Source organism: Dothidotthia symphoricarpi (genome assembly GCF_010015815.1).
Source record: "Dothidotthia symphoricarpi CBS 119687 unplaced genomic scaffold P153scaffold_12, whole genome shotgun sequence".
In the NCBI taxonomy this organism is placed as follows: Eukaryota; Fungi; Ascomycota; class Dothideomycetes; order Pleosporales; family Dothidotthiaceae; genus Dothidotthia; species Dothidotthia symphoricarpi.
Window position 1 is genome coordinate 892,754 of NW_022985019.1, and position 18,483 is coordinate 911,236.

Consider the following 18,483-nt stretch of genomic DNA (forward strand, 5'->3'; position numbering starts at 1 on the left):
CATATCTGCATCAGCTTGTCGTACTCTTGTTCGGTGGCGGCGATCCTAAGATTCAGGTCGTTCATCGTGGCAGCGAAGAGGAATGGAGGGACGGAGGCCGGAAAGATTCGGGTGTAAAGAACTAGAAAGAAGAGTGAGAACGACCACTGAAGTAGAAAGGCTGCAATGTTGCGTGAGATGGAGAGCAGGTGGGGAGCAGAAGGAGGGGTTGTGCGGCGAGATTGTTCACGATAGGGGTCAGTGCGCCTCCCATGTCGATAGCCGACGAAGTGAATGAACATAGAATAGGTCAAGGACATGTGTTTATCAAAGCAGGACAGCTAATAGTAAATGAGTAGACATGTCTTGGATCTGATATTTGCGTTCTGAGAGCATGCTGTAAGCCCTAGAAAACCAGTCAGAATATCCCATTGACTCTGTCCGAACCCTGGAGCTGCACCAAAGGAATGATCGAGGTCGCGACGTGGAGATGTGAACAAAATAGAGATGGCAGGCTTGAAGAAGCCAATGGGTATATTTTGCCGTATTCGAGTAGTTATGCCTTGGCCTGTAGCTCCTACAATTGCCTGTTGGGCTTATGTTGTTTGGACAATAGGATCTTCTTCATATCCGCTGGCACGGAGATCGTCAACTTACCGTGAAAAGTTTTAATCACACAACACTCTCAACATCCCCACACCGCCCCGCTCAGTTTTTCCCAGAAAGAAGACACGATTGTGCAGAGAATCTCTTCAAAGCTATTCGCATAACCATTCACCATCATCACCCGCCCGCAGACTCCATGGCTGCTCCCGCTCCATCCGTACTGGTCGTTGACATCAGTCGGGCCACGATCGACAGACTCGTGGAGGAACGCGCTGAAGGCCGTTGGAGTATGGACGTCCGCGGTTGGGAGAATCTGCTTGGGCGTGTCCGCGAAGAAGAGGTTGCGCTCATCCAGCTCTGCTGCGCGCTCCAGCGCTACATCGAGAACAAGGAGAAGCAGGGAGCGGTGTGCCAGGAGGTGGTAGACTGGTACATCGACGTCGTTACCAGCGTTTCTGGGTACCAGGTGGAGATTGAGCGGGCGGTGGACAACTTGTCCGCAGCTGAAGTACGCCTTACCAACACTTTGATCATGACACCATACTAACCCTTCCTAGAACCTAGCCCGCCGCCGAGCCATGTCCGCCCACGTCACCCTCCAGAAAAAGGTCCGCGACCTCCTCGTGTGTACCCAGTTCCGAGAAGACATTCAGCGGTGGATTTGGGTGGCATACTTCCGGAAGGAGCTTCGGAGACAGGAGCTGAGCCAAGCCGAGCGAGCAGTGAGGGCGAGCTTCGACTTCGGGGACGAGTACACCCTAGGGCGCGTGGAGGAGGGAATGTCGATGTCAAGTTGGCTTCAGCTGCACAACCTGGCGGTAGATCAGACCTCCGCAATTCGCCTAGCCATGGCGGCGTCGAGCAGTCTCTTTCCGAGCGAGTGGTAGACTCGATCGCGGGCGAGATCCTGGGAGGACCGAGACGGGAGATGAAGGACAAGAAGAACAAGAAAGGAGGAGAGGGAGGAGGAGGAGGAAGAAGAGGAGGGAAGAGAAGCCTACCGTGGCTCATTTTGTCAAGCAGCGTCTTACCAGTCCTATTTTATAGATACCTCGGCCATTGGGCCAATGCAACAATCCTTTCTGCAGCTTCAAATTACTTCAGTACTCAACTCACGACGTGAGTGTTGCGTAACCCTCAACCTGAAGTATTGTTCGCCTCTTGCCATAGCCAAAAGGTACCTTGGAGACTTTGCGTCACCACCACGAGCAGGTTCAAGTACATTGCTAGTACTGAAGGCCTCCTGGGAACATGGTTGAAACAAACTGCACTGGTAAACAACCTAGCCTATGCTCCAGAATGACATTTCGAGTCCGTTCACTCGATTTACGAGTGCGTTTGATGTCTTTAAAGTGACTTTGGGGCTGTATTGGAGAGATGACAATGGCTGTGTAGAAAACATATAGTCTTCAGTGTATGTACAGCAATCGTTCCTTCTGAGAAAATGTGTTTTGACATCACCAGATCGAAGAGAGCTGGGAAGACAGCAAATGAAAGCCATTGAGAAGCGTTAGTGATAGTTTCGGGCCATTCCGTTTTGGCCATGAGCTCGAAAGAGAATATGCAAGCAGGAAAAAAAACATCACTTGCAGACACAGCAGTAGAGATGATTACACAGAGCATAATACACGTCTCTCACCTGATCCGTGTGCGCTCATGGCAGAATTGATAAAAGCTTACCTTCCGGTAAGTCCAAAAAAAGAGCAAAAAAAGAAGGACTTGTAAAGTGCCGGTTTTGGTACCCGGAAGTCCTGGGCCTCATTATATGGGGTGCCAAACCTCCTTGGGCAGTGTTGGTTTCGAACTGCGAGTAGTTAGTACAGTTACAAACTGAGGGCCTACATCCAAACGGCCACGTCTGGTTCGTTGATCCACCTACGCGCATTCGGTGGACCCATTTTAACAAACTGCTGAAACTAAACCAATATATAGCCACATAAATCGGTATTTTGTACAGTCTCCTTTGTTGTTGTTTGGATGGGGCCAGCCAATTTTTGCGGGGATCAGGGTCCCTGGTTTGGACATTTGCAGCCAATATCGTGAGTGACGGCAACAGTATGCGTTTACTGCTGGCCTATCAAGCTTTGCCTTGGCTGTTGTGAGCGGGCCTCCCTAGAACCAGGCACATGCCCGCGGCTCCGATCCCTTGCACCGTTCATAGAATATGCCTTGATGATCTTCGTCGGTGACAGCAGTAACGTGTCTTGCAGTCTGTCAACGCCGCGATACTATGCACATTCAGGTTGTTGCATCATTGACAGATTTTCCCAAGAAATCCGTGTATCGGGAGAGGCCTCGTCTGTTATTAATGGACGTGATATTTTGTCTCTTGCATTTGCCTAGTATGGCATCTGTATGAGCATCTTGCATCAAATTCATATCCAGCCAACTTTTAGAATTGCGTCGTCTGCAATATAGCACGCATAGAACTGATGAGCAGCTGAGCCTGGATATGTTTGCTCATCATAACACCAAAACATATTTTTGCCACAAGGTAGTTTGACTTGCATTGAGCGTCGGCAACTTTGTCTGGACGACAACATCCCGCAACCGGAGACTTCAGATGTATCCCAAATCTTGCGAGTCTTGGGTGTGTTTTGCTTTCGTGCTTTACTCAAATGGTCCCTTGTTCGTGCGGCCTCCTCTGGTGTTTTCAAGCCGCACCGCTTCTGCGCCATCACCACCCCACCACACAACAACAAGGGCAGGGTGTTGACGCGTAACACACCGGAGATAAATCTCATGCTCAAAGTAGGAGCCAAAGAAAATGTGTGAGCTCTGTCGACATCGCAGGGGCACGGCATTGAGAGTGACACCCCACAGACAAGTTGGACTTCGAGACCGACAACGACCATCTCCATCGACATGACAGCAACAACAGCGCACCAATGCGAAGTCTAGCAGAAGATAGGTCTCCGATGAATGATAGAGTTTACGCATCCCTTTGGAAACCTCTGCGGTCGTGGTAGAGCCGCAAACCGAATTTGGGCAGCTTTGCGAGGAGCTTCTTGCGACTGCGCGAAAGACTTCGATCCCCAACATTGCTCCAGCAGTCTCTTCAGGTTTTGAAGTTCAGCGCTGACAAGCATCAAGGAGGTGCCATATTATGATCCCCGACCCCAGTTACGATCACGAACGTAGCCTTCCCTGCCCCGCCTTCTCGATCGACGGCGACGGCGATTACAAGCACAAAGACCGTGAACACCCAGAGCATGTTTCGAGTGTAGCGAATACTGTCAACAGCAACCGACAAGCGTTACAGAACCATATTGTCTCCCGTACTGGCCTCAACGAGAACCACGAGCGCAAAGACTTCGCCTTCCGAGTGGCCATCACAGCCTACAGCCGACAGCTCACAAGCAGTACCAGAGTGCCGTAGACGGTGGTGGAACATGGAGATTTCCGATAGCAAACAATTTACGACATTGGCTCGAGCGCAGAACGATGGCGTGTACACTCTCGATCCACCCTCAGATACTCAGAAACACGGCGATATGCTACGAGCATTGCGAGGGCCAGGTTATGATAGAGGGAAGCGAATACAGCGGGCCTATTTGGATACACCGCGAAAGATCATCTTGGGTTTTGATGACGCCGCGACCACGAGATTTGACGCAACACCCTATTCCTGGTGGAATATGCCCGTCCGCAGGCCAGGAACAAAGGACGTGAGCAGTCGGGCAACTGGACACCACGGTAGCACACATATGTATTGATATGCGATATTCTGGAATCCACCATAATCGAGGGAAGCTGTTTGGAGGTTGTACCGAGCAAGCAGTCGATCGGCATGTGGCTGGCAGCGCTCCATCGAAACACTAGCGGCACCGTCGCAGAACAGCGCGCAGCCGAAATAAGACGTTGTTCATAAAGGATGCCAGCTGGAGATCGTGTGTTTCTCGTCCATGTGCTAGGAGCTATGAACATTACCAGGACCGACACCGTTTGTTGAGGATGCGTTGGTTCCTTCTCCAGAGTACAGAATTCCTCGAAGATTTGGAGAGATGATGGAACCCAGACTTTACATTCCCGGGAACGGCAATCAAAGGATATGCAACGACGCAAACAACGCCGTCCCGTTACCAGTCGCTTTCAAATATAGAGAGAAAGTCAGCACAAGACCTTCCCTGGTGTCGCCTGCGAGGACTCTCAGATTGGTGATGATCAGATCCTCATCATTTTTCTGAATATCCACACGAAAGGCCGTACAAACATCCCAAGATGGCCAGGATACTCTGTCTCTTCTGAGAGAATGAAGACTGCTCTCTGTATCGGCCACGTGCAAATCCCGAGGTACTGCTTCGCTCGAGTTGTTGAGATTCACGTTTGCCATCCATGCCATATGTGCTTCGTGGTCAGACTTGCAGCCGAGCACATGGAACACGCCGGAGCCACATAAAAGCTGGCGACAAGAACACCCCCAGAGCAGGGATGAATTCAACATCCAGATATAAATCGTGTCGAACTTGCAATGGCTGGCTAGCTCAGTGGTCGTCGGCTCAGCAATGCAAATCCCTACGCTTTCTGTGCATGCGGTAGAGAATCAAATACTGTCCAGAGTTGGTGGTGTCTGAGGTCGTGCAGAGTCTTGGATGCATATTTGTTCGACGCATTGCGGTGGTCTAGCTGTCTGAACAAGATAACGAGACCGACTTTTCGACCACGATGTAGGCGCTGCTGTCATGAGTCTCGCCGGCTTATCCATCCGCCCTTGATTAGGATGGCCGAGGCTAAACCTCAATGTCGGTCCGCCCGCCGCTAAGCCCCTCCTTTCGCATCTCTTCGCGATTATCAATGCCGATATTGAGATCGAAGATTCGCCACAGTTCAAGGCCAACGACCGTCTCTTGCACAGTGTGCGTAATGTGGGCGAGTGTCGCTTTTGAGAATTTGGCATTGTACTCTCTTGGGGTGCTCGACGTGCTTGCGATCAAGACACTGCGTATTGCACTCCCTCACATCTCGAGACATGATGCTTATCTTGAGTGGCGAGTCAACAGCTGCCACCTGCGGCTCATGCACAACAACGATCATGCCAGTGAACGCAATGGTATAATAGCCATATCACTCATTGTCCTTCTCTTACTATCCTTCTGGAGTTGTCAATGTCTGTACGGGCATCGCTCGCAGAAGGCGATCAACGATGGTGGTATACGTCTGTTTCGCATGCGGCGGCGGCGCCAGCGTGGTTGTGGTGTTCGAAATGCTCCTCGTCCCGGGTGTAACATGCCTCTTTAAGGCTTATAGTTGAGAGGCGAATTGCGTCTCTAGTCAATGTCCACGCATCGCACTACATATGCCATCCTAGACATGGAGATAGGTACGCGCATCCGGACTTCGAGCGCCTCTCTCTCACGATGCTTTAGGTACGCTTGGGCGGTGGGATCGCGATGTCGCGAGCCGACATGACGCGGGTACCGACTGCAAAATGGTCCTGAGTTGTGTTAAAAAAACCGATGAGAGTCGCCTTTCCTCAAACAATCGACTTTCTGAACGACATCGAACAATTATGTGGGCGTAGGTCAATGCAGGTCGGTGGGAGCCATCGGCATTCGCGTCGATCCCAGTCATACTCGAAGGTAGGAGCGATCTGAACAAAGGTTATAATCCTTAATATGAAGCGCATACCTCTATATCGTAGAGAGAGGCGGTCTGCTGCGGTCTTGGTTGTGCCCACGGGTGGGGTAGCGATGAGGAAGGAGCTTTGTGTGGCGGCGTTCCGCATGACCGAGGGAGGCAGGCACGATCCGGAAAAGGATGTCGCCTCGCAATTGCAGTTTCTATCACAGCGCCACCCGTCGAAGGTGATGCGAGGGTGTTGGTCGCTTTCGTTGAGTTTGAGGGTGGGGTGGAAGAGCATCGCTGGGAAGAAAAGGGATATGCGAACGGCCATCCCTTGCCCCGTCGAATACCTGGGAGCCCGCCCCAACGCAAACTCCGGTCGCATCCAGTCAAATCTCAGAAGCTGCAAGGGATAACCTCGATGCAGCGAAGCTCGTTAAGCTACGACTTGGAATCGGAGAGTTACATCTGCTGTGGTTCTTTGTGTGGACTGGCGCAGATCGGGGAACAAAGCCGCCGTCCTCGAGCTCCGAACACGAGCAATGCCAACACCAAGGAACAGAAGAAGACAAGGCCAGGAGCCCATTGTCTTCATCATCAACTCTGTAAAACTCTCATGAGCCTCATATGAATTGATTACAAAGTAGGTTGGTTCCTAGGTAAGTCATCGCCCCTTCCTACTTGGTTCACAACCCGAAAGACGTACTGATGATCAGACAGATAGCCTCTGGATCATAATAGTAATTCTATGTCGTTCATAGCAATGTCACATTCGATCTTGATGATGTGCACTTCCCCTGCTTGAGCCTGTGAAGAACGTGCCAAGGCCTGTGAGCCGTTCGACGATCGTGCTTCCCGCACAGTTTAGCGCCCCTACCTTATTTCCACCTCACCGTCGTCCCCTCCTCCCTCCACACTCTCCTCTCCCACGAAATAACCGGCGCAGTGCCAACCTCTGACAGATCGAGTCGCAAGTGGCGACTATACCCCCTGCCCCTGACCTAATCGTGTGGTCTATCATCTCTAGCCTCTCGCATGAATTGGGCATCTCGGACAGCCGCTTCATGCAGCATAGAACTTGGCTATTTACCGGATCGAACAGGTTACACCCGCATTCGGCACGCCCTGCACAATTCTTGCGGCCCCCTCATAGGTTGTGGCTCTCGATCATGTTCTGCCGCGGACGGATTTGGCACGCTTGGAAGATAACTTTCCTGCGGGTTGAAAAGGTTGGCGTTGGAAAGCCCAGCAAGATGCCCGACATTGGCCTCGAAGATACTCGGAATGTGCTAGCATACAGACAAAAAAAATTCCTATATTGTTAACTCCCTTGCAGTCACATTTTCTCCTCTGCCTTGACCGTGAAGCAGATTCAGCACATGGTAAGAAACACCGGCGCTTCAACAAACATACCAGCTCCGAAGAAGTTGTATCCACGTTCTATACTATTTGAATGTACTCATGATAGTGCGATTGATACACCACATACCACGATTCAGCCCCCTTGTATCTTTCAGTCTCGCGACGGACTTAGGTTATCCTACACCTACCACACGACAACATTTCGAGCCCAGCATCAGGACATTCGCGCCTTGTCCATAGTGTGGAGACCGCTCGCACATAATCTCAGAGGATATGACGTTCTTATGAACCTGTCATATGCTGAGACAAAGCAGTCTGGCTCAAGCAATGGTTCCTTGCAAATGCGAGAGGTAGGCTTGATGTCATGAATACTTATCTACTCAGACAAAGGAAGACTATACCGTTCATCGCCAAATTCTTACAAAAGAACGTGAACACGTGGATTTTATCACCGGCTTGATTATGCCCATTCGACAAAAATCTCGCACTCGATTAGTTGGCACCTCAACACCCATCATGAGTATATACCTGTATCATACGCTCTCATTCAACCGAAACCTCAGGATTCCCAAGGGAAAACATGCCATTCGACCAACTCCTGACGTTGGAAGCAGTGCTTACATACATCTACCATAATGTATCTTCGTCTTGTTCAATATTGGGTTATTATCTCTTAAGGAAGACAGCTCATTAATCTCTGGGGTGAGCCGCTTCAAAATATGCTTGCCAGACTCGGACATGGCTTTCGCTTTGCGGACTACGCCTCACTAATTTGTGTCATGAAACTCTCACTGGTATGAAGTTGCCAGACACCCCTTTGGCCGGCACAGGGTGGAACGGGTTGGTACACTCTACACATAAGCTGTTCGAGTCCACTTCTTACTTTTTCATCGCTTTCGAAGTAAGAGAAGAAAAAACCTTCTTCCGACATACGTGAGGCAGCGTCGCCTTCACACAGAATACTGCTCCAGGCAGGTATGTCCCAAGGATTAACTGAGTCAGACTGTAGTCAAACCTCCTCGTTAGTAGTCTATACTGGTCCTTTTTCTCTAGCCTTCCCTTTATATCGTCATCTGAATCTCTTATCACCTTTATCCTTTATACCACATCTATTTAAACACCAAGTCTTTTCCTAAATTCTCGTGTCTTCGATTTATGTATTAAAGTATGCTGCATCCTTATTTGCTTCTCTCAGCTCACACCAAGTTGAGTATTGTATTTTGTCGTTTCTTTTCTTCGCTTTTTCAATGTCTTCAGCCTTCACAGTCCTTCTTTTTCTTGTCATTTCTAACCGATATATGTTGGTTCATCAACTTTCTTAAGAACTTCCCCGTTCAAGAGTCGTGCCAAGTCCAGGAAATCTGTTGCCACAAACATCTGCTCGGAGGAGACAACCCGAGTCGAGCATCTCGAAAATTTCGATGACAATGCTTGATGGTACAGACAAGACTACGACATAGGAATGTACACGACATTCTCGACGCGCAACTAACCTGAGATACACACTCTAGGTCTGACAACATGTCAATGTTTTGACACCTGATCCGCCCAACATCACATTCAAACCAATACCAGATATACAAAACTCATCGCCCCTTCGTCAACGTACATGACGTCAACCGCGGAGCTTCTCTCCTGAATCGGAGGCCTACTTGACACGTCGTCATCAGAAGATCAATATACCGCTGCGTCACCGCTCCTATACACGCCTAGATGGCTCTTATCAGCCTCGTACAAAGACGTCAGTTTATACCTCACGTGTACCCACCCACACCTCAGGGCACCCGGCCCCACACCGCCTCCGTCAGCGTTGCCGCGACATATCGATAGTTAGAGATGTACCAGCTTCTACTGGACTTTATCTTGAACCTCGTCCAAAGACTCGACTCAGCATAGTTAGAGCTTCCTTACCAACGCTGTACAGCTTCTGCAGGTCCTTCGGCTCTCCCGCGTTCTCTACTTCTAAAACTTAGCCTGAGCATTCGACGCTAGTGCTCTCGTCACCCTGGTCACGGTCTGCTGCATCTTTGGTCAACGGCTCAGCCTTGCCGTTGAGCATCGCTGTCGCAAACCTACGCGAGATCGTCGCACAAGACCTGGCACGTTCTCGTCACTAAATCCGCTCTCTGGACCCTGGCGCTACGCTAGCTTTCCCGCAGCCCAAACTTTGACGCCCTACGGACAGCTTGATCAGGTCCATATTCCACGGCCTTGCTATTAGGACAATACCTCAGGGCCTGCAGCATCTCGCGCCCAATCTTGTCAGCTTCCTCGCCGCGAACTTCAAGGTCGTATTCACGCAGACTTTCTCACCTTCGAATCTGAGCTAGGGTGTGCGTTGTGGGTCTTGGCTGTTATCTCCTGAGCAAGGACCACCGGTGCCCGCGTGACGGTGAGCTCGAAGTCGAAGGGAATGTGACTACACCCTCCTCGATATATATTCTCGATCGTTGCAGCTCCTGCTTCGCTGCAACACCCACGATCAACTGCGAGGTACGTACTGCATCCGCTCAGAAGACACCTCCAGTCTTGGGTATCTACTCCAGCAAACCAGCTTCGGTCTTCCAATCCCCACACAACCCCCCTAATCCTGATACTCAGAGTCGAGCTCTACCACCTCTTCCAATAAGGAATGCTAATAGCACACCAGTGCGTGCGTCAGAGCTATCCCCCTAGCTGTGCCCTCCTCTCGGCTGCTCATCATTCCTCGAATGCGTGAGGTCCACCCGTACTACGAAAGGTATGTCTCGTAGGGACCATCATTCCGCCTCCACACACACACTAATTCAAACCACAGTTGCATACGCCGATCTCAGCGGCTTTTCTTTCGTCTTCGATCTCCTAGCGCTTTGAGCAACATCACGGGCATGTCTTCTCCGCTTTCCCACCCTTCCTTGACCTGGCTAACATTAAATAACAGACAGCAATCTTTCGACCCAACTCGCTTTCTGCATTATTCCTTAGCTTTTGGCAACGGGTTCTCTTCAAAACGTACGTATATTGTCCCCAGCCCGACCATTTGGACAATAGTGTCATATGCTATCTGAGGTGAGCCAAGGCTAACGTAAATAGTCAATATGTCTTATCATCACAACAAGCTCAACATGGTCGGCCTCGACGACGACAGTGATTACGACTACAAGCCAGCCACCAAGTCAAGCAGAAAAGGTGTCCGCAACACGCCCAAATCCATGACTTCGTCCACAGCAGTCCAGAAGCCCACAAGCATTTCCAATGGCTTAAAGCGGAAGCGGGGAAGTAAAAACAACACGCCGACAAAACCCACGAAACCCACCAAGCGATCCAACATCGCCGTCAACAAGAGCCTTGTTCCGCACAGCATCAACTTTGGCAATACCTCCGAGGATGTCATGAATGCTGGGGCCCAGTTCATGACTCCTTTCGGCAACAACCTCAATCAGTTCAACTTCAACGATGGTTACTTCAATGGAGATGGCATCGCCGGCTTCACCAACACTCCTGCCAACAATCATAGCAACATGCTTATCAACGACTTCTCTGGTGGTTTTGGTGTGGGAACAGCCATAGGCGCCGCCATGAACAACGACATTGACGCTATCATAAACAACTCCCCGAGCACCCGTACGAACAATACCACGGCCACTTATATGGATACCGGCCTGGGCAGCAGCATGTATGGTCACCATGGCTTTGACTTTGGGTATGGTGCATTTCCCGCCGACTTCGGTATTGGTGGTCTTGACTTCAATTCTCACACCATCGACGACGGCCATGGTCTAAGCACTATTGATCCCAACCAACTCAACGTCTTTGAGAGTTCTCAGGAGCATCACGCTAAAGAGGATGGTGCCCACGATGCGCTTGAGGATGACCAGATGTCTTTTGATGGTGATACCAACCCTCTAATCAAGGAAGAGCAGGCTAGTCGCGACAATGTTGTGAGTTCCTCCCCCGCCTTTGACAGCGAGTACGAGGGTAGCGACTCTGATCGCGAGCGTCCGTCCAAGACCCCAAAGATCAACAAGGACGGCGCACCTCGCAAGCCACGTCAACCACGTCCGAAGCTTCTCAAGTGGAAGGACGATGACTGGAAGAACGTAGCTCTCGGTATTGTCTGGGCCTGTGGCGAGAACAGGATCCCGATTCCTTTCGATCAAGCTGCTCAAATCGTCAGTGATCAGTGCACCGCAGGCGCACTGCAGCAGGCACTTCTCAAGCTGCGTGGCAAGCAGATCGCCGAGGGCTACCAGATTCCGCCGTTGAAGATGGCGTGGACACGCAAGAACAAGACTTCCGCATTGTCCAATGCTGACTTCAAGAAGGCTCAAGATGACACTACCACTCGAAGCTTCTTGTCTAGGAGGACGTCGACACTGATGCGAGGTACGCAATCCCTCATTGTCGTCCTCAAGCGCCCCTACAAGGAGGCTGATCGTGTTCATCTAATAGCTCCCTTCAGATGGGTAGAGCGCGTGGTGCAGATGATCTCGCCTGGCCGTGCCGCTGACGATTGGGAGATTGTAAACGCTGAGCAGGAGGCCTTGGCGATGTATCCTCCCAGGCCGACCACACCATCCAACAGCACCATCGCCGAAGGCCATGTGGCTGCCAGCCTCAACTCTGCTGGGATGCCACAAGGCAACGGCTCGATCGCCTTCTCCAACGGCGCCGGTGACATGTCGCGGGTGAGTTGGGAGCACCTCCGCCAGCTCGAGGGTGACGACGTCATGGCCGCGTCCCTTGAGGACTTCATCTACGACGATATCTTCCTTTGAGCTGGCGGCAATGCCCTGAGAGCCTTCTGACTCATGCACGACATCCCTGACAGGGGCCTAGTAATGGTGCCCCGAAAGCCTTTCGTTTCTCCCCTGAGGCACTGCGTTCTCCGGGATTGGAAGTTTGGGATCGGCAGAACATAGCGACTGGTTGGGTTTTGCGCTTGCTTTTTCGAGTTGCCGGCTACGCCACCTCTCCAGAACTTCCCATCCATGGGATAGACTAGGGAAGAGGTGTAGTCGTCACAGCGTGCATTAATAGACAAGGATAGAGAACGAGAACGAATCAAGATTTAATTGTCCCTCCTGCCTCCCATGTTCATCCTGCTCATCTCTGCTAACTGATGCAAATTTGCTTCCGGGTCATCCTCTTCCCCGAACCTTCCGATGGGAATAAATGATGGTAATGCACTGAGAGAGGATGCATTACTGCCTTCGAATTGAGGCCCATTCATATAACCTTCACTGCTGTCGGATCGGGATGGATAGCGAAATTGACTTGAATCCTGGGGGAAATGCAGACTCGGAGGGTTGGCTTGCTGACTACGGAAATTTGCGGCTGAAAGTATCTGCATCTGTTGGCTATATGCGTTGCCAAACACAGGAGTACCGACGCCCATACCTCCAGGAAGCCCGTTGCCCATTCCACCTGGAAATTCGCCATCCATGCTCCCGAACCTAGCTGTTTGGTCAACTCTCCTATTATGCCTGTTTGGGTCTTCTCTCATAAGACGCGTGTATGGCGTCAAATGTCTTTCATCCAGCTCCCAATGATCTCGTCCATCTACTTTGCCCTGATAGATTATTGAAATCCTGTTCCCATGGTCATCACACATGAACATCTGTTGACCTACCGCGCCGACTAAAGTCGCGCGTGCGCTTCGGCCTAGAGGAAATTTCTCGTTGTATCCTTTGCGTGTGCCGGCATTGAGCTGTTTGACGGCGCGGATGGCTCTGCGTTCTTTGCGCTCATAATCCGGGTAGCGCTCCTTTTTGGGAGCAGCGAGCAAATCGAAGAATATATCCAAACCCATACGTTTGAGGGTGTTTGAGTTTTGGGGGGATATTGGTTGCAGATGGCTTGTTTCTTGGGTTATGAGGTGGGTATGAGTGACTGGTCTGTCGTTCTTAGCAGGAGTATTCGTGAAACGAAGAAAGGTACGAGTCGCTTATAAGGTCGTAGATGAGCGAGTGTAACGACTTGTCGTATGAATTATTTGCAATTTGGTCAGTGACTAAGTACAAAGATTGAAGCGGTTGTTGAATGACGGCTCATTCACGTAAGGGAGCGAAATTCAATATAGCGGTCAATACTTCAATCGTCAAGACCCTTTCAAGTATTGAAATCACCTCCTCTCCATCTTAGTATTCGTACATGCTCTTGCGCCCGTAAGATTGACTGTGTTCAAAGGTATCACAAGGTCCGGTTCGTCACTGTATTCAACGCCTTCTACCTGACCCGAGAAAATAATGGGCGATTTCGAACGACCCATCACTTACTGTAATTTACAAACAGACAACTTACACTTCTTAAATTCCAAGGTCTAGCTCTTTGTATATCAATCAAGCGTCGAGTACACAGAAACAACCTCTCATATACTTAAACATCTCTTACCAAGCTCGCTGCAACATTCAGAACACCAAGTAACTGCCACCTCTACCTTTCAGAAGAAAACGAAATAAATTCAGTTCAGTTTTCCGTGGCATAGAAACCCCGTAAATCAAAATGCCCCAACGACGTCATGAAAGTCGATCACAATACATCTTAAGACAAGACATAGCTTCAAGTCGTGCTTTCGCGCAGATGGACAAGGAGAGTCGTCGAAATCATATCGCGTACTTACGTGCACTTGCCTCCAGCGATTCTTGTACTGCTGGTGCTTCATGGATGCCTGATAACGGAGCACGCCCTCTGTTAGGTCACGCTGATGATCCCTACGCCTCAGGAAATGAGAACCAACGAAACAATTATCGCAGATTACGGGCTGGGATTGCGGGCAGACAGAACCATCAACAAGGATTGCAGACTTTTCAACCGCAACAACCGCAACAATCGCAACAACCACAACAGCCACAACAGCCACAACAATCACAACAATCCAGGCGATCGGGGCGATCGGGGCAATCAGAGCAATTCCAGCAATTACCACAAGACCCGAATGTACCCACTGAACTAAAGTGGGGTCAAAATCAAACCAGTCTTCAGCAACCGCAACAGTCGCAACAGTCAAGGCAGGTAGGACAAGGTTTCCATGTACAGCCCGAGTGGCCTCATCAGAACGCTTCTCGGTTGTCACATCACCCGGGCCATGGACATCAGTCTCAGCGAGCACGTCAAGCCCAGAACGATGATGATATTTAGGGCACTCTCTTAGGCGACCACAGAAGGTCTGACTAAGTTTTCGTGGGAAAAGACAAGTTCCGAACTCAAGGTTGAGAGATAAAGTTCTGGTGTTCAAAGTTGGATTCCAGCGCAGGCGCTACTTTACAATTTTCAACTCTATATCTGTCCTGAGTAAAACTTGAAACTGTGACTTCGTGTTGTTGTAATCGTTTGTATCCCAACTTTGAAGGAAATGAAATTGACGAAGACTATCTACAAACAGTATTAACGTGAACATTGAGCACTTTGACACATTCAATTTTGCAATTGATGTGAGCTTTTGATCTTTGTCTACCGTTGAATATCATGTTACGCATCACTTTCATACCCAGTGTGCATTCACAAACCCAAACGCGCCTCGGCTCATGCTTTCAACAAGCTGGAACTAACACACAGTGATCTACTTTCTATCGCCGTCCCTAGTGGCGTCTTCTCTGTTCCACAATCTACACATGTCTCGAGGCGGTAACCCCTTTCAAGGTGATCAGCGAGGCGATCCACTGGCAGGATGGGGTCAGGAAAATCTTGCAGCACCAAGGCGCGCGCAACAGCAAGACCAGGAAGTTCCCATGAGTTTCACAAATTACGACGAAGAATCGCGTCCAGTAGAGCGACAGCAAGAGGCTGGAAGGAGTAGGCAAATTCCAGACCCTGAACCATCGCCGCGAGCTCCGAATCCAGACCAACATCTTCAAGTACCTCAGCACTCCAGGAGTATGCAGCAAGGTGGGCGTGGAGGTACGAGTAGACAACAACATCCGTCTCCACGACAAGCGCCTCCACAACAGCATGTAGCACCACAGGCAGCAAGCGGTGGTCGTATGGGAAAGTACACAGATGCAGAGAAAAACGCATGTCCGCATGGCGACGTTCGTTGGCCGCCACCAGGCGAGTATCCAGACGCACTGCAGCTTTTCTACGAAGAAAAAGGCGATCGCAAACGCATATTCTACAACCTAATCCACGACAACAGCACAAGCAAAGCCAAACAATGGGAGACACAAGTAACCACAACAGCAAAAGCAGCACAGGAGAAGAACAAAGGTATGCACCCAAGGATGGTGGTGACTGCTGCTTTCAATCAGAAACAGGCTGTGAAGCAGATCAGCTCGGGGCCGAGGGGGACGCTTTGGTTGCTTGGAGAGGGCCATGAGCATATTTGGGAGTGTTTGAAGGTCTTGCAGGACCAGGCGGAAGCTGGAACGGTGAGGATATCTGCGGATAATGATCAGAGATTTCGTCTCTTTGGAGTAGGTGTGAAGGGCATCAAGGGAGATATTTTGCTTGTCAGCGAGAAGGTTGAGTTACGAAAGCCAGCCGACTGAAGGGGTGAGTGTTGGAGGTACAGGGCTTTGCTCGGTGTACGGTCTGGTATGACGTCGGCTAGTATCTAGGACATGTCCAATGCTAGTCGTGCTCTAGGTCTGTGTACATTGAGGCCTCCTGAGGAGGAAGAGTTGACGACCTCGAGCTTGAGGCTCGACGAAGTGCAAGCCTTGATCTTGTCATGGTGCAAAGGTTTAGTTTTGCAAAGGTAACACTCGGTTGTTGCTCAAAGATTTCCGGTCACCAAAAGGGGTATAGGAGGTTTGGAATCTCTGTTGCGAATGGGTTGCGCAAGTCACACTGGCTTAATAAGCTTACGTCTCAGCCGTTGTAGTACAGCTTCTATGTCGCAGCTTTTAACCACATCTTCACCGCCAACCTTGATCTATAAATGCCAGCATGTCTGCCGATCCTGGCCGTATGTACTGCCATGGGGTGATATTCGCAAGGCGTTTATTGCGAGTGGAAGATGGCAATTCCCTCAAGGCCGCAGCAAGGCCGACCATGGCCAAAGCAGATTGTGAACAATACAGTTCGTCTACGGCGTAAGGCACTCCAGGCGGATTCACCGGAGGCCTTGTTCGTCCTCCTCACATATGTTCCACCTCTGACACAAACAATCGGCCCTCCATGATAGCTTGGGACTCTAGTAGCAATTTTAGATACGATCTACTATGGCATGTTGGTAGCCGCAGATCTTTGAGGCTTTGCACTCACAAAACATCTACGCCCTGCGATGGCTTGCGCGGGTGTACCGGCCACTAACGAGCCTCACTCCCCTCCACCAGTACACCCCAAATCCCCGGATGCTCCCCCAAGACCCCATAAACTTGACGCGTGGAGTCGTCCTTGGCGGCTCGGCGAGTTGCATCGCCAAGCAGGATGAGACATTAGGGGAACCTGTCAAGACACGATGTATGACTTGGGAAATGCAAGGTTTCGTTGTCAATGTGCGTAAAATTGTGGCTTGTGTCTGAATCTAAATTGACTTGACGTTATACAACCGATTTCTCGGATTAGATGTTGTCTTGCCACGGACGGTTGTTTCCTCGGCGCCGTCATTTCTTTGGTCCGTCCACAATGGTATTTCTTGTGAATCCTTGACCGTTCTTGGACGTGTGAATCGGGGAAGCGTTGATCGTGGGTATGGCGACGATATAAAGCTCAACAAGGTCTGCCGCTGGAAGGAAATTATCGCATCAATCAATCATCAAAAGCATCTTCGATATCTGTCAGTTTGATCAACACACTTGCACCTTCTTCTTTCAAACTCATCCTCATAAACAACAAACATGCTCTACCAAAAGCTCGCCGTCATCGCCGCCATTACGGCTGCCGCTGCTGCTCAGGATGTTAGCCAAGACGATATCCCATCGCAGTGCACTGCCATTTGCGCCGAAGTAGTCACAATCTCCACGCAATGTGACCAACAGAATGGTACACACAATACCAGTCCGCTAAATCCAAGTCAATGAGAGCTAATGAACGCGATTTCAGAGAACGATACCGCGGAACTCCAATGTGTCTGCAACGCCACAAACGCCAACACTCTGATTCCCGCCTGCGAAGCTTGTGTAGCCCAATTCGATGTTGATAACGATGACGACGACAACGTCAGAGACAATGGTGAGTTACTAGTAAACCATTACCTTTGATTCTTTTTCTAACATCATCTAGATGTCTATGAAGTCCTCACCCGCTGCAACTTCAGCACTACAACCTATAACGCCGCTTCGGCCAGCTCACTTGCCTCATCCATTGCCACGTCTATGAACTCTGCCGCTTCAGCCTCCAGCTCTGCATCTGGCGCTGTTATCACGTCGACCTCGGGTACTGTTCTCGTCACTGCTTCTGTTACTCCCGCATCCACTGCTGCGCAGGGAGCGGGTAACGCTGCGCCAGCGCCCACGGCTGCTGCTGCAATTGGTCTTGGAGCGCTGGGCCTCGCGTTCGGTATGTTGTAGGGAGGGACTTTCGAGTGATGCGATGTGAGAAGAGTGGATTGTAGGAAAATATTGCAGTAGGGACTGGTGACAGATGAAGAGGTTGGAACTCAACATGAGACTGCGAGTTATGCGCCTCTTTCTCTTAGGGGAAGGTGGTAGGGGAAGGTGGTAAGGGAAGAGTAGTTGCTATACCAATTTGATCATTTCGCAATTCGCAGTCACATATCTCTTCTTCTCGATCTTAACATATTCCTGTCCTGACACGAGATGTTTGAAGTCAATGCTTCTAAGCGATATTTTACGCTACAAATATTTACAACCACCCAGTCTGTAGATTTCAGAAATAGTATGGTGCACGCTGAGCGTTCTGGAGCTATTTCAGCTGGACATTGCTTGCTAAAATTTTTAGGACAGATGATATATATGATAGAATTGAAAGTGAGATGTGAGGGGCAGGATGAGGATGTCGAGCGGCGTTGCTGACGGACCAACCGGATTTAAGGCCGAGGTTGTAGATCTTGGCACGGCCGACATTCGAGATCTTTCTACCCAAAAAAATCGG

General features: G+C 50.2%; 8 protein-coding genes across 8 annotated transcripts; 5 read left to right on the top strand and 3 right to left on the bottom strand.

The window, feature by feature from the left end:
* Positions 1–436: 436 nt before the first annotated feature.
* P153DRAFT_367705 (uncharacterized protein) lies at positions 437–689 on the top strand. Its single transcript, XM_033668340.1, has one exon. It carries the CDS (start codon positions 487–489, stop codon positions 649–651), a length of 165 nt encoding a protein of 54 aa, XP_033522979.1. The 5' UTR covers positions 437–486; the 3' UTR covers positions 652–689.
* Positions 690–4,464: 3,775 nt separating this feature from the next.
* Positions 4,465–5,177, bottom strand: P153DRAFT_40835 (uncharacterized protein). Its single transcript, XM_033672055.1, has one exon. It carries the CDS (start codon positions 5,027–5,029, stop codon positions 4,628–4,630), a length of 402 nt encoding a protein of 133 aa, XP_033522980.1. The 5' UTR covers positions 5,030–5,177; the 3' UTR covers positions 4,465–4,627.
* Positions 5,178–5,941, top strand: P153DRAFT_40836 (uncharacterized protein). Its single transcript, XM_033672056.1, has one exon. The coding sequence runs from the start codon at positions 5,326–5,328 to the stop codon at positions 5,821–5,823; it is 498 nt and encodes a 165-aa protein (XP_033522981.1). The 5' UTR covers positions 5,178–5,325; the 3' UTR covers positions 5,824–5,941.
* Positions 5,942–10,586: 4,645 nt separating this feature from the next.
* Positions 10,587–12,266, top strand: P153DRAFT_397649 (uncharacterized protein; the record flags this gene model as incomplete). Its single annotated transcript, XM_033671573.1, has 1 exon — positions 10,587–12,266. One exon carries the CDS (start codon positions 10,587–10,589, stop codon positions 12,264–12,266), a length of 1,680 nt encoding a protein of 559 aa, XP_033522982.1.
* Positions 12,267–12,559: 293 nt separating this feature from the next.
* P153DRAFT_386710 (uncharacterized protein) lies at positions 12,560–13,300 on the bottom strand (the record flags this gene model as incomplete). The annotated part of the gene is made up of 1 exon (XM_033670563.1): positions 12,560–13,300. The coding sequence occupies one exon, from the start codon at positions 13,298–13,300 to the stop codon at positions 12,560–12,562; it is 741 nt and encodes a 246-aa protein (XP_033522983.1).
* Positions 13,301–13,992: 692 nt separating this feature from the next.
* On the bottom strand, positions 13,993–14,629 carry P153DRAFT_404800 (uncharacterized protein; the record flags this gene model as incomplete). The annotated part of the gene is made up of 1 exon (XM_033672004.1): positions 13,993–14,629. A coding segment is annotated over one exon (637 nt), but the record flags the coding sequence as incomplete, so codon positions are not given.
* An 841-nt stretch (positions 14,630–15,470) lies between these two features.
* On the top strand, positions 15,471–15,974 carry P153DRAFT_293105 (uncharacterized protein; the record flags this gene model as incomplete). Its single annotated transcript, XM_033663876.1, has 1 exon — positions 15,471–15,974. One exon carries the CDS (start codon positions 15,471–15,473, stop codon positions 15,972–15,974), a length of 504 nt encoding a protein of 167 aa, XP_033522985.1.
* A 1,293-nt stretch (positions 15,975–17,267) lies between these two features.
* On the top strand, positions 17,268–17,939 carry P153DRAFT_376709 (uncharacterized protein; the record flags this gene model as incomplete). The annotated part of the gene is made up of 3 exons (XM_033669687.1): positions 17,268–17,412; positions 17,473–17,601; positions 17,653–17,939. The coding sequence occupies 3 exons, from the start codon at positions 17,268–17,270 to the stop codon at positions 17,937–17,939; spliced, it is 561 nt and encodes a 186-aa protein (XP_033522986.1).
* Positions 17,940–18,483: the final 544 nt, after the last annotated feature.

Excerpts from the sequence above, each read along its gene's own strand:
- P153DRAFT_40836 (XM_033672056.1), top strand. The coding sequence starts at position 5,326 with ATGTCGGTCCGCCCGCCGCTAAGCCCCTCCTTTCGCATCTCTTCGCGA.
- P153DRAFT_40835 (XM_033672055.1), bottom strand. The coding sequence starts at position 5,029 with ATGTTGAATTCATCCCTGCTCTGGGGGTGTTCTTGTCGCCAGCTTTTA.
- P153DRAFT_367705 (XM_033668340.1), top strand. The coding sequence starts at position 487 with ATGGCAGGCTTGAAGAAGCCAATGGGTATATTTTGCCGTATTCGAGTA.